This window comes from Nelumbo nucifera, chromosome 4 (assembly GCF_055504915.1).
Source record: "Nelumbo nucifera cultivar China Antique chromosome 4, China Antique-T2T, whole genome shotgun sequence".
NCBI lineage: Eukaryota > Viridiplantae > Streptophyta > Magnoliopsida > Proteales > Nelumbonaceae > Nelumbo > Nelumbo nucifera.
The window spans coordinates 92,656,167-92,672,321 of NC_142652.1; the positions used below are offsets into that span (position 1 = coordinate 92,656,167).

General features: G+C 34.1%; 1 protein-coding gene across 6 annotated transcripts in view; it reads right to left on the reverse strand.

The window, feature by feature from the left end:
* The window catches only part of LOC104611020 (kinesin-like protein KIN-UB), a 48,815-nt gene extending 38,140 nt beyond the window's left edge, over positions 1 to 10,675 (reverse strand). For 2 of the 6 annotated variants that reach the window (XM_010277933.3, XM_010277927.3), the window contains exons 1-3: positions 10,162 to 10,675; positions 7,067 to 7,167; positions 6,825 to 6,947 (exon numbers count right to left, since the gene is read on the reverse strand). In XM_010277933.3, the coding sequence (XP_010276235.1) occupies positions 6,825 to 6,947; positions 7,067 to 7,167; positions 10,162 to 10,357 (420 nt within the window). In that variant the 5' untranslated portion in view covers positions 10,358 to 10,675. Of the gene's footprint in view, positions 1 to 6,824; positions 6,948 to 7,066; positions 7,168 to 7,602; positions 7,664 to 10,161 lie in introns of those variants that run through there. The other 4 variants (XM_088903450.1, XM_010277940.3, XM_088903451.1 and 1 more) reach the window with 3 other exon arrangements.
* Positions 10,676 to 16,155: the final 5,480 nt, after the last annotated feature.

Below are 16,155 nucleotides of genomic sequence, written 5' to 3' on the forward strand. Positions count from 1 at the left end.
ACCCACTCAAAGCAGAAGAACTTGATGGAAACATCATGGCTAGTCAGTTTTATGATGCCACACATAGCAAAAAATGATATATTCATGTCAACAGGAAAATAAAATTGCAATAGGGTGCCTAAGACCTATTCATAAGTCTAAAATTCTGTTCAGGTCTATCAGTTGAGATGTGGGTGATCTTCATGTATTTCTCTTCTCTTCAGGCACTACGAAGCAAATTGATCATTATGAGGTGGTTGAGTAGTGGGACCCTGATGATTCAACACAATACAAACAAATGAAGGAAAATGAATAATTTTGATATGAATCTTTCACCTGTAGGCTCTATTTGGCCACATGGAAAATGAAGGAAAACGAATCATTTCTACAAAATAAATGCTTTCTCAGGTTTCAGGTTGCATATAACATGGATTTAGAAAACAAAATAAATGCTTTCTCAATAAGTGACTACTAGCTTTTTTTGAAGATAAATAAAAAATAAAATTTATTAAGGAAACAGATTAAAGAGGATACATCAGGGTGATAAGATACCACCCAACAAAGGACAGACCAAGACTTTCAGCTTAACCCCTTAGGCCTAAGCTAATAAACCCTACAAACATCAATGACAGCCTCAGAACCCTACCCAAGTTACAACTACAAAGAACCCAAAAAGCCAATTGCATTGAGAAGCGACCTCAAGCTTTACCCATTTTCTCAGTGCATCCAGTGTCTAAGACAGAACTCTCACTTCTTATCTGGGAGGCTTTCTTTATCTTCTTCCCTAATCCCCTTCTTTAGCCACATCCCAAATACTCCCAACTTTAATCTGGCAAAAACTTTTGGAACTTGCACTGTTTGATTAGTTTTTTGTCTTCTAAATCTTCTTGCTGCAGGAATTTTCTCCATCGTTGAAATGGTCTCCTTGTTAGCATTGATTCTTTCCGATTCAAATATCGCATTATTTTCAAAAAAAAAATGAACTGCACCCAAATCTTCTCTCTTAGAATTCCCCTCCGCTTTCTCTCCATCAACCTTCAAACTCACATTCCCCTCAACCATCCGAGAACCAAAACCATCCACCTTAGTACCTGAGATGAATGTTTCCATTTTAGGAAAATGGCATTCTTTCTGATTTTTTGCAAGTCATCTGCTAAACAGAGGGTTGGCTCTCTTGGTTCAATCTGGCAGCAGCACCCTTGTGCATTTCAATAATTCAGGTTTGTTACTTTGTTTTCCATGCTAAGCCAAAAACCAGTCAAAGTTAAGATTTATTTTCCTATTGAATATATGCCTCCAAGAAAATCTTCCTCATGTTCAACCAAGTGCAACCTTAAATTAAAAGCCAACTGAAAATATGTCTTTTCTTCCATTTTTCTTTTTCTCAAAGATCATCAGCTCCAATCAGTTTACTAATCATAATTGTGATTTGTTTAATTTTATTTCCACGATATTTTTTATCCACCTTCCAAAAAAATTGGCAAAAATAAATATACAGCAAATTGCAGAGGAATGACAAGAATACTAAGATTGTTTTTGGTTTGAAGGAAAAGGTAGGGAAAGGAAGGCAAAGGTAGGGAAACCTATACAACAAACCCCTACCTTTTCCTTCAAACCAAACACAGCCTAAAGGGAAGATATGATGTCTCTGCCACTGTCTACAGTATTTTTATTGCTTCCATTATACATGGAATAGTGACCTGCCAAACTTGTTCACTTCGTCAGCAGAAAGAAATGCAACATTCGAATCCTTTTATAACAATAGCATAAAATAGACTATCATTTGATATTAAAAGGACTTCCTGTCTTCTAACATATGTATCCTGTCAACACTAATAAAGAAATTCCAACTCACTATCAAGGTCGTGACCACATAGATCGTAATGGTAGTGTAGTGCCTGATCTGTTACAGTGTGACAAGCTATGATGTACAATCAATACATCACATGAAAGATGCATCAGAAGGATAAGAGTGAAGTATGTTGAGTTATTGTCGCCTCCTCATCTACGAGGCAACAGTTTTTTGAGGCATGGTCTCCTCCAACAGGTGGCTGGAAGAAGCTGAACTTTGATGGGAGTTGTGTGGGTAATCCAGATCCTTCAGGCATTGGGGGGGCCATTAGAGATGAAAATGGAAACATTATTGCTCTGTACTCCAGTCCTGTGGAGCAGGGTGATGTGGCAAGGGCAGAGTTTCTAACTGCAGCATATGGGGTTGAGAAGGCTAAAGAGTTGGGTATTAAAAGACTGATCATCGAGGGAGACTCAAAAACTGTGATAAAATGGTTGCAGAAAGGGGAAGGGGTGACATGGCAGTTGAAGAATGAATCCGAAGACTTAAATGGATGTCAAGGAACATGTCAATCCAGGTGGGATGGGTTAGGAGATCTGCCAACAGTTTGGCAGATAGCTTAGCAAAGCAAGGGGTTCAAAGAAAACATATGTTTTGGGCACATTTGTAATTCTGTTCTGGGTCAGATTACTAAAACTGGCTTCTTTCACAACTTCTTGTTGTATCCTAAAGTTTTCTAATTAATGAAACCTTTTCAGAGTTATTGATCAAAAAAAAAAAAAAGGTGAAGTACGTCGAGTGACTTTAGTCATACATGGTTTAGGGAACTACTCATCAAACCTCTTGTATCTACATACTTCAAGTGTTATAAAAATCTTACAATTTATGACATGATTTGCAATTCAAATCACGAATCCCAGGGGTTTCAATTTGAATCTTATGTCATCCTTATTTGCAAAAATCTTTGACTTTTTTGCAGGGTTCAAAATTTAGATATGATATGCCTTGTATCAAACATATCATATCTTTTGATGCCTAATACACCTATTTTAAAGGCTTTTCCAAGAAAACCCTTTTTAAATGTTAAATAACATTAATATCATCCCCCTCTGAAAATATGAAAGTAAAAAAAAAATTTGATACAATCAAAACACTTGATATGCATGTTCCTGTGTATTTAGGGATGGCAATTTCTACCCTACCCGATGGGTACCTGCCCCTACCCTACCCGAGGGGGCAGGTTTTTTTGCTTGAAGGACAGATTTTGGGGCGGGGACGGGTTTTAGGATTCTACAACCCATACGAGTACGGGTAGGGTACGGTATTAGGCTAAACCCGACCCTCCCAGACTCGCATATTGTTGGAAAGCATATAAACTTTATGTACCAAGTGTTGAATTTAATAATATTTTGAATTTTATGTAAAAGATAATTGATAGTTTGTGTTTTCTACATGTCTTAATCAAATAATTGAAAATTTTGTTGTTTATTTATGTTATTTTACTTATTTATTTCTTATATATGACAAGAAATAATAGGAAATTAGATACGGGTTCTAATTTGGGGAGGGTAGGGTCGGGAAGGGTTTTGGGTTTTCATGTGCAGGTAGGGTTTGGATTCTCAAAATCCAACCCACTACGGGTTTTGGGGTGGGTCCAGGTTGGGAGGTTTAGGAAGGCAGGTAGGGTCAAGAATTTACAAAACCCTCCCCGAACCCACCCTGTTGCCATCCCTATGCGTATTGGGTGTATCAATACTTTGAACCTTGTTTTTTGTTTAAATCTTATGATTCGATTCATGAATGTTACAATTTATGCGATTCAAATCAATTCAAATTTATTCAATTAAGAATTAGCTCTACTTTCTCATTTCTTTGTTTCTATTTAGTTTTGATATGGGAGACTTGTTTTAAAGCTCTTACTAGAAAATGATTTATTTAGGTTATTTAAGACCAGATATTGAGTTAATTTTGCATCATATGTAGAGCCATTGTATGTTGGATTATTTGGCATTCGAGTCAAACTCCATTATATCATCTTAAGCTTCTAGCATACAAGTAGTAAATTTTGTTGTTTTAGGTACACATACGGTAGATATGGATTAGAAATAGGGTAAAATCACTTTTCCATATATATTTAGATTTTTAATATCTCTAATTTTTACTTTTTTGACAAATTTATTCACAAATCGATTTAATTCAGCTTTCTCTATGATTTACAATATGTTTACAATTTTCAGAACATCACACAGAAGTTGTTGAATGGAAAAATCATCATATCCTTATGGTTGCAAGGAGTTGCATGTTGGCCCATGTCCATACTCATTTTTAGAGTTCTACCATTCAAACTAGAACTTATTTCGCAAATGGCATGCCATCCCTTATTCTTCAGTTACAGTCCCTATATTACCTTGTCTTCCTAATACACTTCCATTTTCTATTCCTTTGCACGTATATAGGTGCATCTATTCCATTTACATTTTGGGTCCACATTGATCAAAATCTGATCCCTATATTTTCTTACCAGTTTTATCTCTAGGGTATTCATGGTGTTCTTCAGGGGCTTTCTTTCACTGAGAAAGATTGCTTGTGTTTTGGTATGATGGATGTCACTTTCTTTAAGTCCACTCCTTATTTCTCTCCCTGGGCTTCTTCAAGGGAAGAGATGTAATATTGGAGAAGACTGAGCCCTTTTTCTTTACGCTAAGTTTTTAAGAATGAAAAGTTGTGCAAGGAACATTAGAAAGAAGAGGGAGAAGGGGGGGAGGAATAAGAAGAAGAGATGGCAGGTGAAGAGAAAGAAAAAAAGCTCACAGTGATTGGCTGTCTTATTTAATTTATATTTTGTGTTACAATAACTTTAATTTCAAATGACCTTATCACCCCACAAATGGTATACCAATTACTCTCTACATTTACATTTACCTAGTCTTATTGCAGATGGTACTACTGTAATTACTCTTGCAGACATGATGTACAAAGAATTCTAGGCATACAGAAGAAGCCAAAGGTAGCTCTTATTGCTAATCTACCACACCATCAGATTATTTGGAGCGTATTCCAGGTAGTTCCACTCCTGATATTCTGAAGTCCTTGATCCCATTGATCTATCTCATTCTAAAATCCCTTGTAATATGAATACTCCTATTGCCTTGCACAAAGTCATCCCATTACACAAATCAAAAGCCTTTGAAAAAAGAACCCAATAGAGATAATAGGAGGTTATACGAAAACATATCCCGCCAAAGGATGGGAATAGCAATCAATTAAAGCCAATAATTAAGGCACAGAGATCACTCCTCTAATTGCTGAGCAAATTGAAGAAGGAATCAGGCAGATGGAATATAGCACAAGTTCATATAGGCAACACTAATCATAAGGCAAATGCTGAAATTGTTCATTTACAAGACATAAGCTTGTATGGACAGAAAGTGTAGCACAAATGCACAATAATGCATATTTCCTGAACACATTAAAACAAAAGTTAAAAGAAAAAATGTGTCAAGATGAATTCCAGAACTAATTAAATTAAGTTGAAAGAAATCCTCTACTTGTGATAATGATTCACAGAATATTAGCTAAAACACTTACAAATAACAATTCTGAAAATCATTTTATTATTGTAAAAAAAAATTATTGATAACAGTTCATAGCTTTAGTTATTTTAGTGGAAAAAAGTATGTACAAACAGTAGTTTGCCTAGCACCCTGTTCTAAATAAAACGGTTTTGGATCATAAAATTCTGACTAGAATAAATCTCCTTATCTTCACTATGAATTATAACATTGCTCCGACACCCATCAGGAGAAATAATTTTGTTCTATTTTTTATGGCAAGGAAAAGAAAAATTGTTAAAAAAAATTACAATGCCAAGCAAAGAATGAAGGGATGTCACCAAATGCATCAAAGCAGTCATGGACTAAATGCAACCACTCATAGACAACAGTCCTTTACACTCCAAAGACCACAATCACCTATTTCCCAAATCATACTCTAATACTGCAATGATATCAGACCAATGTTTTTATTGGTGAATCTGACTGAAATAATTCTGTTTTACTATGACTACATTGGTTATGAGACATTTACAAGATCTGTTGAACTTCTCAGAATTTCAGAGACCGGAGATGGAGAAATGTTTACAACTGGTGGTAGGATGGATGAGGGATGATAATGATAATAATGGCACTTGGCTCTTGCATCATCACATGCAAGAATCTAGATCTTTGCTAGCAATAGTTCAATTCCTTAGCTGATACTACACTAACCTAGATCAGGAGTTGACACAGCAGAGCTCTATTGTGGTGCTACAGTCCTGTAGAGAATTTTTGGGGCTGTTTTGTTTCATTGAGTTGTTCTCTTTCTTTAGGTGAACCTGTCTTCAAGCAATGGATGTGGATTTTTTTCGTGCCAAAGGATTTTTTTTCTCTCATTTATTTGTATCTTCTTTTCCCTCTCCTTGATAATTTAATATTTTTTGTTGTTGGTCAGAAAAAATTGATATTGTTCAGCACCACTAACTTTTTTTTTATTCTTCACAAGTCATACATAAAATATTATCTTATTCAGCATGGACACCAAGATTGGTAATACCATGTTCCAAATGCTTCCACAAGCATAACAACCAAAGCATGGAATTACAAAATTTAGGAAGGCCTAGATGTGAGTCGCAAAATTCCATCCAGAGGAAGATCAAACTCTCGAAAGGAAGCAAGTCTTCTAGGTTATGATTGGATGCTATTACTTCTTTCTCTCTTTTATTTCCTTTTTATTTTTTCTTTTTTCTTTTTTCTTTTTTCTTTTTTTTTTTTTTGGGGGGGGGGGTTAGGACTCGGGATGGTTGCTCAATCCTGTAATGGTAATAAAAAAAGGAAATCATAAAGTAGACCAAATGGTCAAACACATGTTAAACGAAAGCCTTGATAGCAAAGTGGATTGGCCCAATATCTATTAAAAAAATATCAGATATTCACACAACATTATGCTCTTTTATAGGTCAAACAATACTTGTATAAACTAACTACAAGGATGTCAAACAATTGCCTATAATGCATACCTCCACAACTGGTTTTGCCACGACTTCATAGACCCGTTTCTGCGATGCAAACTCAGTGAGCACTTCATCAAATTCATATGTGTCAGAGTCCCAATTGTTTTTGCGAAGTTTCAACCTTTTAAGCTATAACCCAAAAGGAAAATTATCAAGATAAGAGTAGAAATATTCCATTAAATAATGTCTCTAAGGAGAACATTAAGGAGGTAAAATAGTTTTGATATTGGAACATGGGACATACAAACCTCTGGCTGCAACTCCACGCAATCAGCAAAATCAGCATCTGCAACTAATTCCTCTGCATTACGTGGCCTCAGTCTCACTGCCACTCGAACTCTTCCAGAAACTGTACACAATGATAAAATCAATTAGAACAATCCAACCTATCCAGACTCCATCATGCATGGATGCATTATGTGCATCAGGATAATGCAACGTCCATCATAAAAAGAGAAATATGAATAGAAAATAAGTATGAATCAAGATGGATCAGTTGGGAAAAAAAGAAAAATAAAAAATGAGCATCTAGACACCTGTTTGCTAGTTTAAAATGAAAAAGAAAAAACTGTCCGCTCTTTTGTATAAACATTTTTGAGAAGAAATACAAACATATTTTATCAAAATTCAATTTGAAAATGGCATTATGTTAATCAGTTAATCAGCAAGGAAATCCTATGATTCTAACAATTTGAAGATATAAAATGAGAAGTATAATATTCTTCAGAGTCCAAATTAGAGCAAGGAAATTAGGAAAAAAACGAATTATTGGTTATAATAATACCAAATACCATAACTCAGATGTCATCCAAGAATTACGCGGTGTTCGGCACGTCTTTCAGTCTGCAAGAAGATTGGAGGACCAAAATTGGTCATTTCCCATTTCGTATTGGATAGATCAGAAGACCCCAAGATGAGCATGCAAAAAGACCGGAAAAGGCCAAAAATTGGGAAGCTTCAAATGAAGCTTTTAGTCTTTGCATGCTGAAAATAGCCTCCCCAGCTGTTTTTAACAGCCTGGTAGACCACAATGCTTACCAAACAGTCTTGGTCTTGAAAGACAAGACCCCAAAAGCTCAACGCATCTTCTTGTCTACTGGGCTGTTGAAAGATCTACCTAGAAAGGCTTGCTAAACGCCACCTTAGTCACTCAATCCTTGCATGTCTGTATGCAATGAAGTTATCCTCATAAACTTGATGTCTTTGGAAGCAAAAAGAACTAAAATAGGTTTCTGTTAAAAGAATTGTAAAATTCTATTACCAGATTATAACTCCTCCAAACATTCCACATTTTTTCTTTATCACTTACATATTCCACGATCAAAGTTAATCAGAATGAAAATACCCAAAGATGAAAGCTACTACACACACCGCTGACTCAAAAACCAAATAAGAACTAACAAAGTAACAAACATAAGTTAGATTACCCTGTTATGTTAAGGACAAAATTGGGTTACAGAAGGTTGGAATAAAAGTAAAACGCCAGACAGGGATATTTTAAGCATCCAGGAAATATACAGCAAGAAACTCCTACTATGAGAAGAACAACTGGTTCATGATTATATGCAAAACTCATGACCTTTCATAATGCTGACCCCCAGAGCTGTGTACCCCTCTGTTATTATCCCGTTTTATCAAAAAAAAAAAAAAGGAAAAAATAAACTGACAAAATGCTGACCAACAATCCCATCAACTAAACCCAGAACTACTTTTTGAGGCCAGAAACAGCAAGTTGTTGTGACACTCACACACATATACATCAAAGTTACTCAAGTATATCATTGACCAAGCTCCAAAATAGTTTTAACTAAACGTGGAATATAACAATGTTATCTATTGCATCATCTTTTCTTGAAAAAAAAAAAAACTAAGTAAAGTTATTAATAAAAAAGATTGTCTGGTGGGTCAGTGTGTGACTGTAGATATAATCCAAGGAGAGAGCAAAGAATGTGAGTCATTTTTATCTTTCTTTGATTGCAAAGATATATATATATATATACACACACACATAGTTTTTATCTTTCTTTCAAGTTTCAAGCATTGCATTTGTTGTTCAATTATCACAATTTACAGGATGAAGGAATCATGGATTGTTGGTCCGTGATCCTAGGTTTTTCATTAGAAACAGTTTAGTTTTACTGCTGATGAATAAAAGAATGAATGTTGGTCCGTGATCCTAGCCACGCACCTCATATGCATAAGTTAGCAACTACCACCTGGCCCTTCCCCTCCCCAATTACATGTAGTTCTTTTACAACCATCCCCAAAGATATTGACCTCCATTAACCCCTTGTCCAGCCATTTTACCAGCCTATCTATTTGCTTATCTTTGAACCCAAGTAAGGGAGGATACCACTCCATTAGCCAAGCATGTTAGGATTTTGAAGGTTTTTATTTTGATCATTTATGAGGCCAATGCCGTCGCATTTTCTTCAACTCTTCTTTTGATGTTGATGCAACTGTGGAAGCAAGAAAAGAAACCATGGAAGAAGAAATCAAGCAAATAGAAGTGGATTGTTATAATTATAAAAGACATCGACCAGGGGGGAGAAAAAAAACAGATAATAATTTGCTTAAGGTATAGCACATAGGAACAGACAGAGTTGCAGAGTCAACAATTTTCTCAATATTGTCACATGTTAAAGTTGAAACATAAATATGCTTCATAGAATACCAAAAGGGGTGCTAAAGAGTTTGTTATTGTCCCAGGGTCATTCTTGCATCTCACCCAATATAATTTCGTCCCCAAGACCATAGGTTGATTTTCTTTTTTCTTTTTTCTTTTTTTTTGACAATTTAGGTTGATTTTCATCTGTATAACCTAAAAACATAAATCAATTTGTTGAACCAAAGCAAACACGGATAAATAAAGGAAATGTTCCAAGCACATAAAGCAGGAATACTTTAAATTTTATCATATGTCAAACAGACCCGTTATCCAATTAAAAACAATCGGTATGAAAAGAGCCTACCAGGTTAGTCAGTTTCAGAAAGTCGATGGAATGGAATCTCCCCAAAAATGTGTGTGTGTGTGTGTGTGTGTGTGAGAGAGAGAGAGAGAGAGAGAGAGAGAGAGAGAGAGAAAGAGAGAGAATTTTCCCATCTCCATTTCCATCTACCTAATATCCATTTCCACCAAAAGCGAAAAGCCAATCTCAGGATATGGCAACTCAAAAGCTCAAAATCCCTTTCCCACAGTAATATTTAGTACAAAAACAGATCTTAAACCTCTTCGGTTATCAAATTCAGCAATCGTAACCAAAGAACAGGGGAAATGCCATAACCCGATTGCTGATTCAGTTCCAACTTAAAACATGAAGCGGATATGAGAACTCGTACTTACCTACGGAGTCATCCTTTACAGGCCCGGCGGAACCACTGATCGGGGCCTGGCCGCTCCGACGAATGGCAGGAGCATTGTACGGAGATTGTGCGGACTTGGATTTTATAGAAGAGGTCTTCACGTTCGAATTCATGGACAATGGTCTGTCAACCTTCAAGGCCCCCTTCGTGGTTCCATTTCTATAACCAGAAGCCATACCTTCTCCCTTCCTTCAACAGTTCCCCGCCATTAAGACTGAAAATCGAGAAACCTCAAGAAACGAAACAAGACAGAGACCAGAAGACGAGAGATATGCGTCTGCAGAAGCTCTCCCAAATTTAAATTATGAGATAGAAAAAGATGGAGGATACAGGCTAGTAAAGAGAGAGAGAGAGAGAGAGACTGGTTTCGGAAAACACGCACAAGATGACTTGCGGTCACTGAGTAGAGTCTGTAGAGAGGGGAAGTGGGTCCACTGAGCATATGCTCGTCTGAAGTGGTAAGCGAGGGAGAGAGAGAGAGAGAGGCCCGAGAGATGAGGACGACATGAACGCCGCTTAGTGGGTCCCGCTTTTCCTCTTCCTTTTAATTTTCTTCCTCCGACGGTCCGACCTCCATTTTTAATAATGTAAAATAAAGTTAAATTAAAAAAAAATAAATCTGAAATATCCTTTTTATTCGCATTTCACACTTCACAGAGAACTGATATGAACCGCCCTCGTGACGGTCTTAAATTACTCCGACCGGTTATATACTGTACCAACGCGGACCTATGAAATGACTGAATTGTCCTTGAATTTTTTTATAGAAATTCGTATATTCCTCTGAATCAACTCAAACCGTGTTAATCATACGGCCCGTACCATAGCTTACTCTAAGGTTCTTTGGTGTACGGAGGTTCAAAGTATCGATCCGGGCGTATCTTATTATCTTTTGGTCTCCATACATATCTATTTATATGTGTTTCGGGAACTTGATTTATTTCAATAAAAAATTTATTAAAAAAAGTTTTTTAAAATCATATTTTAAATAAAAAACTAAAAAAAACCATTGAACGTGTGTTTTTAAGTACCGATACATGGGCGTATCGATACTTTGAACCATTGAATTTACTACCATGGCTTATTCCGGGTTATCATAGGGGTTGTGTCAAGTTAGGGCTGCAAAACGGGTTGGATCTGATTCGGTAGGGCATATTCTATCCGATCCGTTAAGAAAATCCGGTTGATCTGAACCCGGTGAGGATTCATCGGATTTTCAAAAGCATGATTCGAATTCAAATTTGAATGTATTATCGGATATATGATTATAATTATATTTATATTATGTAATATAAATAATATATTATATATAATATTATCGGATATATGATTATATTATTTATAAAATATAATAATATATTAAATTATATAAATAATATATAGAATATATATAATATGTAAATAATATATAATATATAATAATTCATAATGAATGGATCGGATTGGGTCACAGCGGATCAGATAATCCAATATCCGAATTCCATCCGTTAAGTTAACGGATTGGTATTGAATTTGATTTGACTTATTTGCAGCCCTATGTCAAGTCAGTCCTCAGACTTCAAAACACGTCTATGTAGTACCCCAAACTTTTAAAAATGCATCCAATAGGTCCTTGTCATTAACGATTTATCAGTAATCTATATCACGTGATGATATGTGTCACTTAAAACTTTTAAAATATCAAAACTACCATTGAAAAAATACATTTTTATTGTCTTCTACGTTGAGACTTGAGAGTTGTGCCATTATTATGACGGTGGCACAAACATATTTGAACAAACCAACGATGATGCCAAGAACTGACCAAGTTCCGGCAATAGCTGAAACCACCATTGCTATGGTTTCTTATATATTCTTTCTTTTTTTTTTTAAATTTTATGTAATCCATGAAAATCTTCTATATACTCTAAAATCTGTCTTGGATAGTTGCTACAACCTTCCTATCTCAACTAGGATGCAAGGGGAAATGATGTCGATTTTAGCATTGTTGATCGTTAATGTTTCATCACAATGGTATAACTTAGTTTATTCTTTGCTTATTTCAGGATTTACTTGCATTTGGATTCGACTAAGTGTAAACAAACCTTCTTATGGATTTGACTTCATTTACTTGTATTTGGAGTTTTGTTTAAATTGATTTATGTGGAAATGGTAGATAAAGAAAATTAGATGACAGCTGATGGGTAGTTTTGACATTTTCAAAATTAATTGATGGACCGTTAATGATAGGGACCTATTAGACACATTATAAAAATTTGGGGTACTACATAGACATGTTTTGAAGTTTGGGAACTGACTTGACACAATCCCTAAAGTTCTAAAGTTCTTTTCAAGAGATATTTATTGTATATTTAATTTTTATTGGTTTTTTATATGTATTACCCCTAATCCCCATTCTCTCCCACTTATCACTTTTCTAATTGTACAAACTCATAAAAATTTATGAGGTGGGATGAACAATAAAAACCCTTTTTTTTTAATTACAACAATGTCATTTTGTTGTTTTGTCAAAAAGTTGCTTTTATAAAATCAAGATTTCTATATCTATATATTATAATGGAATGTGCCAAGTTTGCCTTGTGGTTTATTTCCAAAGTCACGCATCTTTTTTTTGGTTTCTTCTCAAAGGTATTTATCTTTTTCTTTTTATTTATTTTTTTATTTTTTTAATTTTAAAATTGAACAAAATAACTAAAGTGACCAATCACCTTTAAGACTTCCAACACTCCTCATTAATACACCATTAACTCTCTCTCTCTCTCTCTCTCCTCATTAACTATGTCATTAACTATCTCCTTCAATAATTCATGCCACTAATTATCTCTCATCTCCATTACTCCATTAAATTGCATAAAATACATTAACTTTATGTGTATATATACATTTCAATCTAACTATATATATATATATATATATGCATAAAATTATAATTATTAGTAAAGATTAATTATAATGAAATTGAGATTTTCAATGATATATTATTGTGCTAAATAATCTACTTTCACTTAAAATTATAATCCATTTATATTCAATTTAAGAATAATAAAAATTAATTAACCATAATAAAAATAATTTAGTAAGTTACTTAAATAAAATAATAAAAATATTTTTATTAATATAATAAAAAGAACTCAATTAATAAAAGGAATAAGATAAATTAAAAACTAATATCGATTTAAAATAAATATAAAACTAATACAAAATAATCAATCAATTAATAGTTTTATAATTAAATTTTATTAATTTAAAACCAACTTAAGTTCCACTAAAAAATAAAAATTTATGTAGTTAATTAAATTTTCATAAGGAATTTAAATTTAATAAAAACTTAATACACTTAAATAAATTAAATTTTTAATAATTTCAAAAAATAATAAAAAATATTAATCTTAAATATAGTTTAATTATTTTAAAATCAATTTAAATTCTATTTAAAATTATAAAAATCTCCTTGGGTTTTCTAACAATCATATGAAACTCCCTGGTGCTTTGTGACCTTAACAAAAACCTCCCGTGTTGTTTTAAAAAAGGTGCAAATACCTTCATTTCATTAGCATTCCGAATAAAAAATGTTGATGCAATTCATTAATTTTACTCCATTTCACCATTTTTACCTTACTTTGTCAAAGAAGAGTAAGGAGAATTATTCTTTGGAAGTTGTTTTGTTAGCGAAAAGCAAAGGGAAATGAGGTATTTACACTTTTTTTCTCAAAACTATACGGAAAGCCTTTGTTAGGGTCGAAACATAAAGGTGGCTTATAGAATTGTTATTCGAGGATTTTTTTTATAATTTTACCTAAAAATAATAATAAACCAATAAAATTAATAAAAAATTCTGTTTAGAAAAACTTCAAAATATACAAAAAAAATTGATAAACAATTAACCAAACGGCATTTCAAACTCTATTGGGAAAAGTCCTACGTGGCACTGAGCAAGCATTGTTTTTCAAAAAAACAAATGACAATAAGATAAGAGTAAATTACAGCAATATTCCCTAGTCCCTACTATGTCAAAAAATTCCATTGACCTCCCTTATTGAGTTATGGGGGTAGCCCGTCCGGCCGTCCCCCATCCCCTTAGCCCCCTACCTTAATGGCATCAAGATTCGATCCCAAATTTATGGGACAACGAGTCAAAGATCCTACCAATTGCTCTACCATCAATTATTAGTTCTAAAAAATTATTTTTAGTTAAAATCAAGAAAATAAATGTAAAATACCATTAAACCTCATTCTTTTTATCCCAATAAGACTTTTCTCTCCATTATCACTTTTATCCTTGTGGGCAATTTAGTTCCCACAAAAGAAAGTGGCCCAAAAATTTACATAAGAGAAAAACACTTTCCATGAGTCCTACAATTCCCTAGGAAAAAAATGAGAAAATTGGTCCCCCACCTCCCATATAGTGCAAAAGAATGGAGCCTAATTGAAAAATTTTATGAATCCACACCATTAACAAAGTAAGGGAAAACCTATGCTACCAGAAATGTATGATATCACACTATTTCAAAGTTTATTCCTAGACAGTACACACACACATATATATATATATATATATAGAAAAAAGATGAGTTACATAAGCCGGGGGTAGCTCTTCTCCTTAAATTAGCATCACAAATAAAATTAAAATCACAAGATATAAAATCCATACTGTACATAGAGTAGTTCAGTGGGCGAAGAACCATCGGAACCATCATTTTGTGTTACAAAATTATCCCAACTGACTACTAAATGTGCAAGACTTTGTAAATATTCAGTTCGCTTAATATAGTTTGTTTATTAATTTATCAAAAAAAAAGGCATGATGCTAGAAATGCTTTGACTGGTTTATTTATCAAAAAAATAAAAGGCATGATATCAGAAATGCTCTGACCAATCAAACGCCCTGTGAATGCTGATATTTTACCTCAATCGGTTCAGTCTCAAGGTAGAAGATAATGAACAGTTTCTTCTTTTAAATGGTAGTTTTGACATTTTCAATAAATAGCTGATGACCGGTTAATAGCATGGACCAATTTGATTCTTTTTGAAAGTTTAGGTACTGCAGTGATACATTAGAAAGTTTGGATGCTAACTTGACACTACCCCCAAAGTTTAAGACACTAAAGTGGAATTTTTCCTACAATATTTTATTCCATGAGACACTATTGGCCTCAAGCAACAGCTTGTGATTAACTAAACATATTGTTTTAAGTTTTATCGGATGTCTTCGAAGAGGCAAACAGATTGTTTTAACTTTTAAGTTACACAATCATTGTTTTACCAGTTAGATGAGTAAAGAATGGTTTTTTTCTTTGTTTTTTTTTTTTTATTGGGGGTAGGGGGTCGAAGGATTAAAAATGGCTCGGCGCCATGAACCAATCACTGCCTTGGTTTTAGTAATAATAACGAGTTAATATCATTAATCACAAAAGGACAGAACTTAATCATAACTAGGCAAAAGTAAGCTAAAGAGAGCAAACACGAGAGGACTCTCTTTTGATTTAAAAGGACACTATGAAAACATCTACGTCTGAGCAGCAGATCGGAACTCCTAAAGGATACCTGCCAGCTGCACTGTTCAATAATGATGGAGAGCCTGTTTAGTTAAATTGTCATCTTCCTTTAAAAGGAAAAATGCTTGAGCGAGGAGGGAAACATTAAAAAGATGTTCTTCCAATAAATAGCTATCACTTTTCACACAATTCAATAAAAACATTTCTTTGATAAATAATTTAATCAAGGTTTAAAGTATCAATACCGGCTGATATCGATATATTTTTTTTTTCAAAATCGGTTCAAAGAGGTTGATTTAAGGCACGACTACCTTCTGAATCATGGTCTGACCCGATACAATCTCTGAAGAGATATATCGGGAAACCATCAACACGATACAGGCCAATATGTGTCAATACTTTGAACTTTGAATTTAACTAAACAATATTTCAAACTTCATTGAGAGATGTCTATGTGGCATTGACCAAGCCCTAATTTT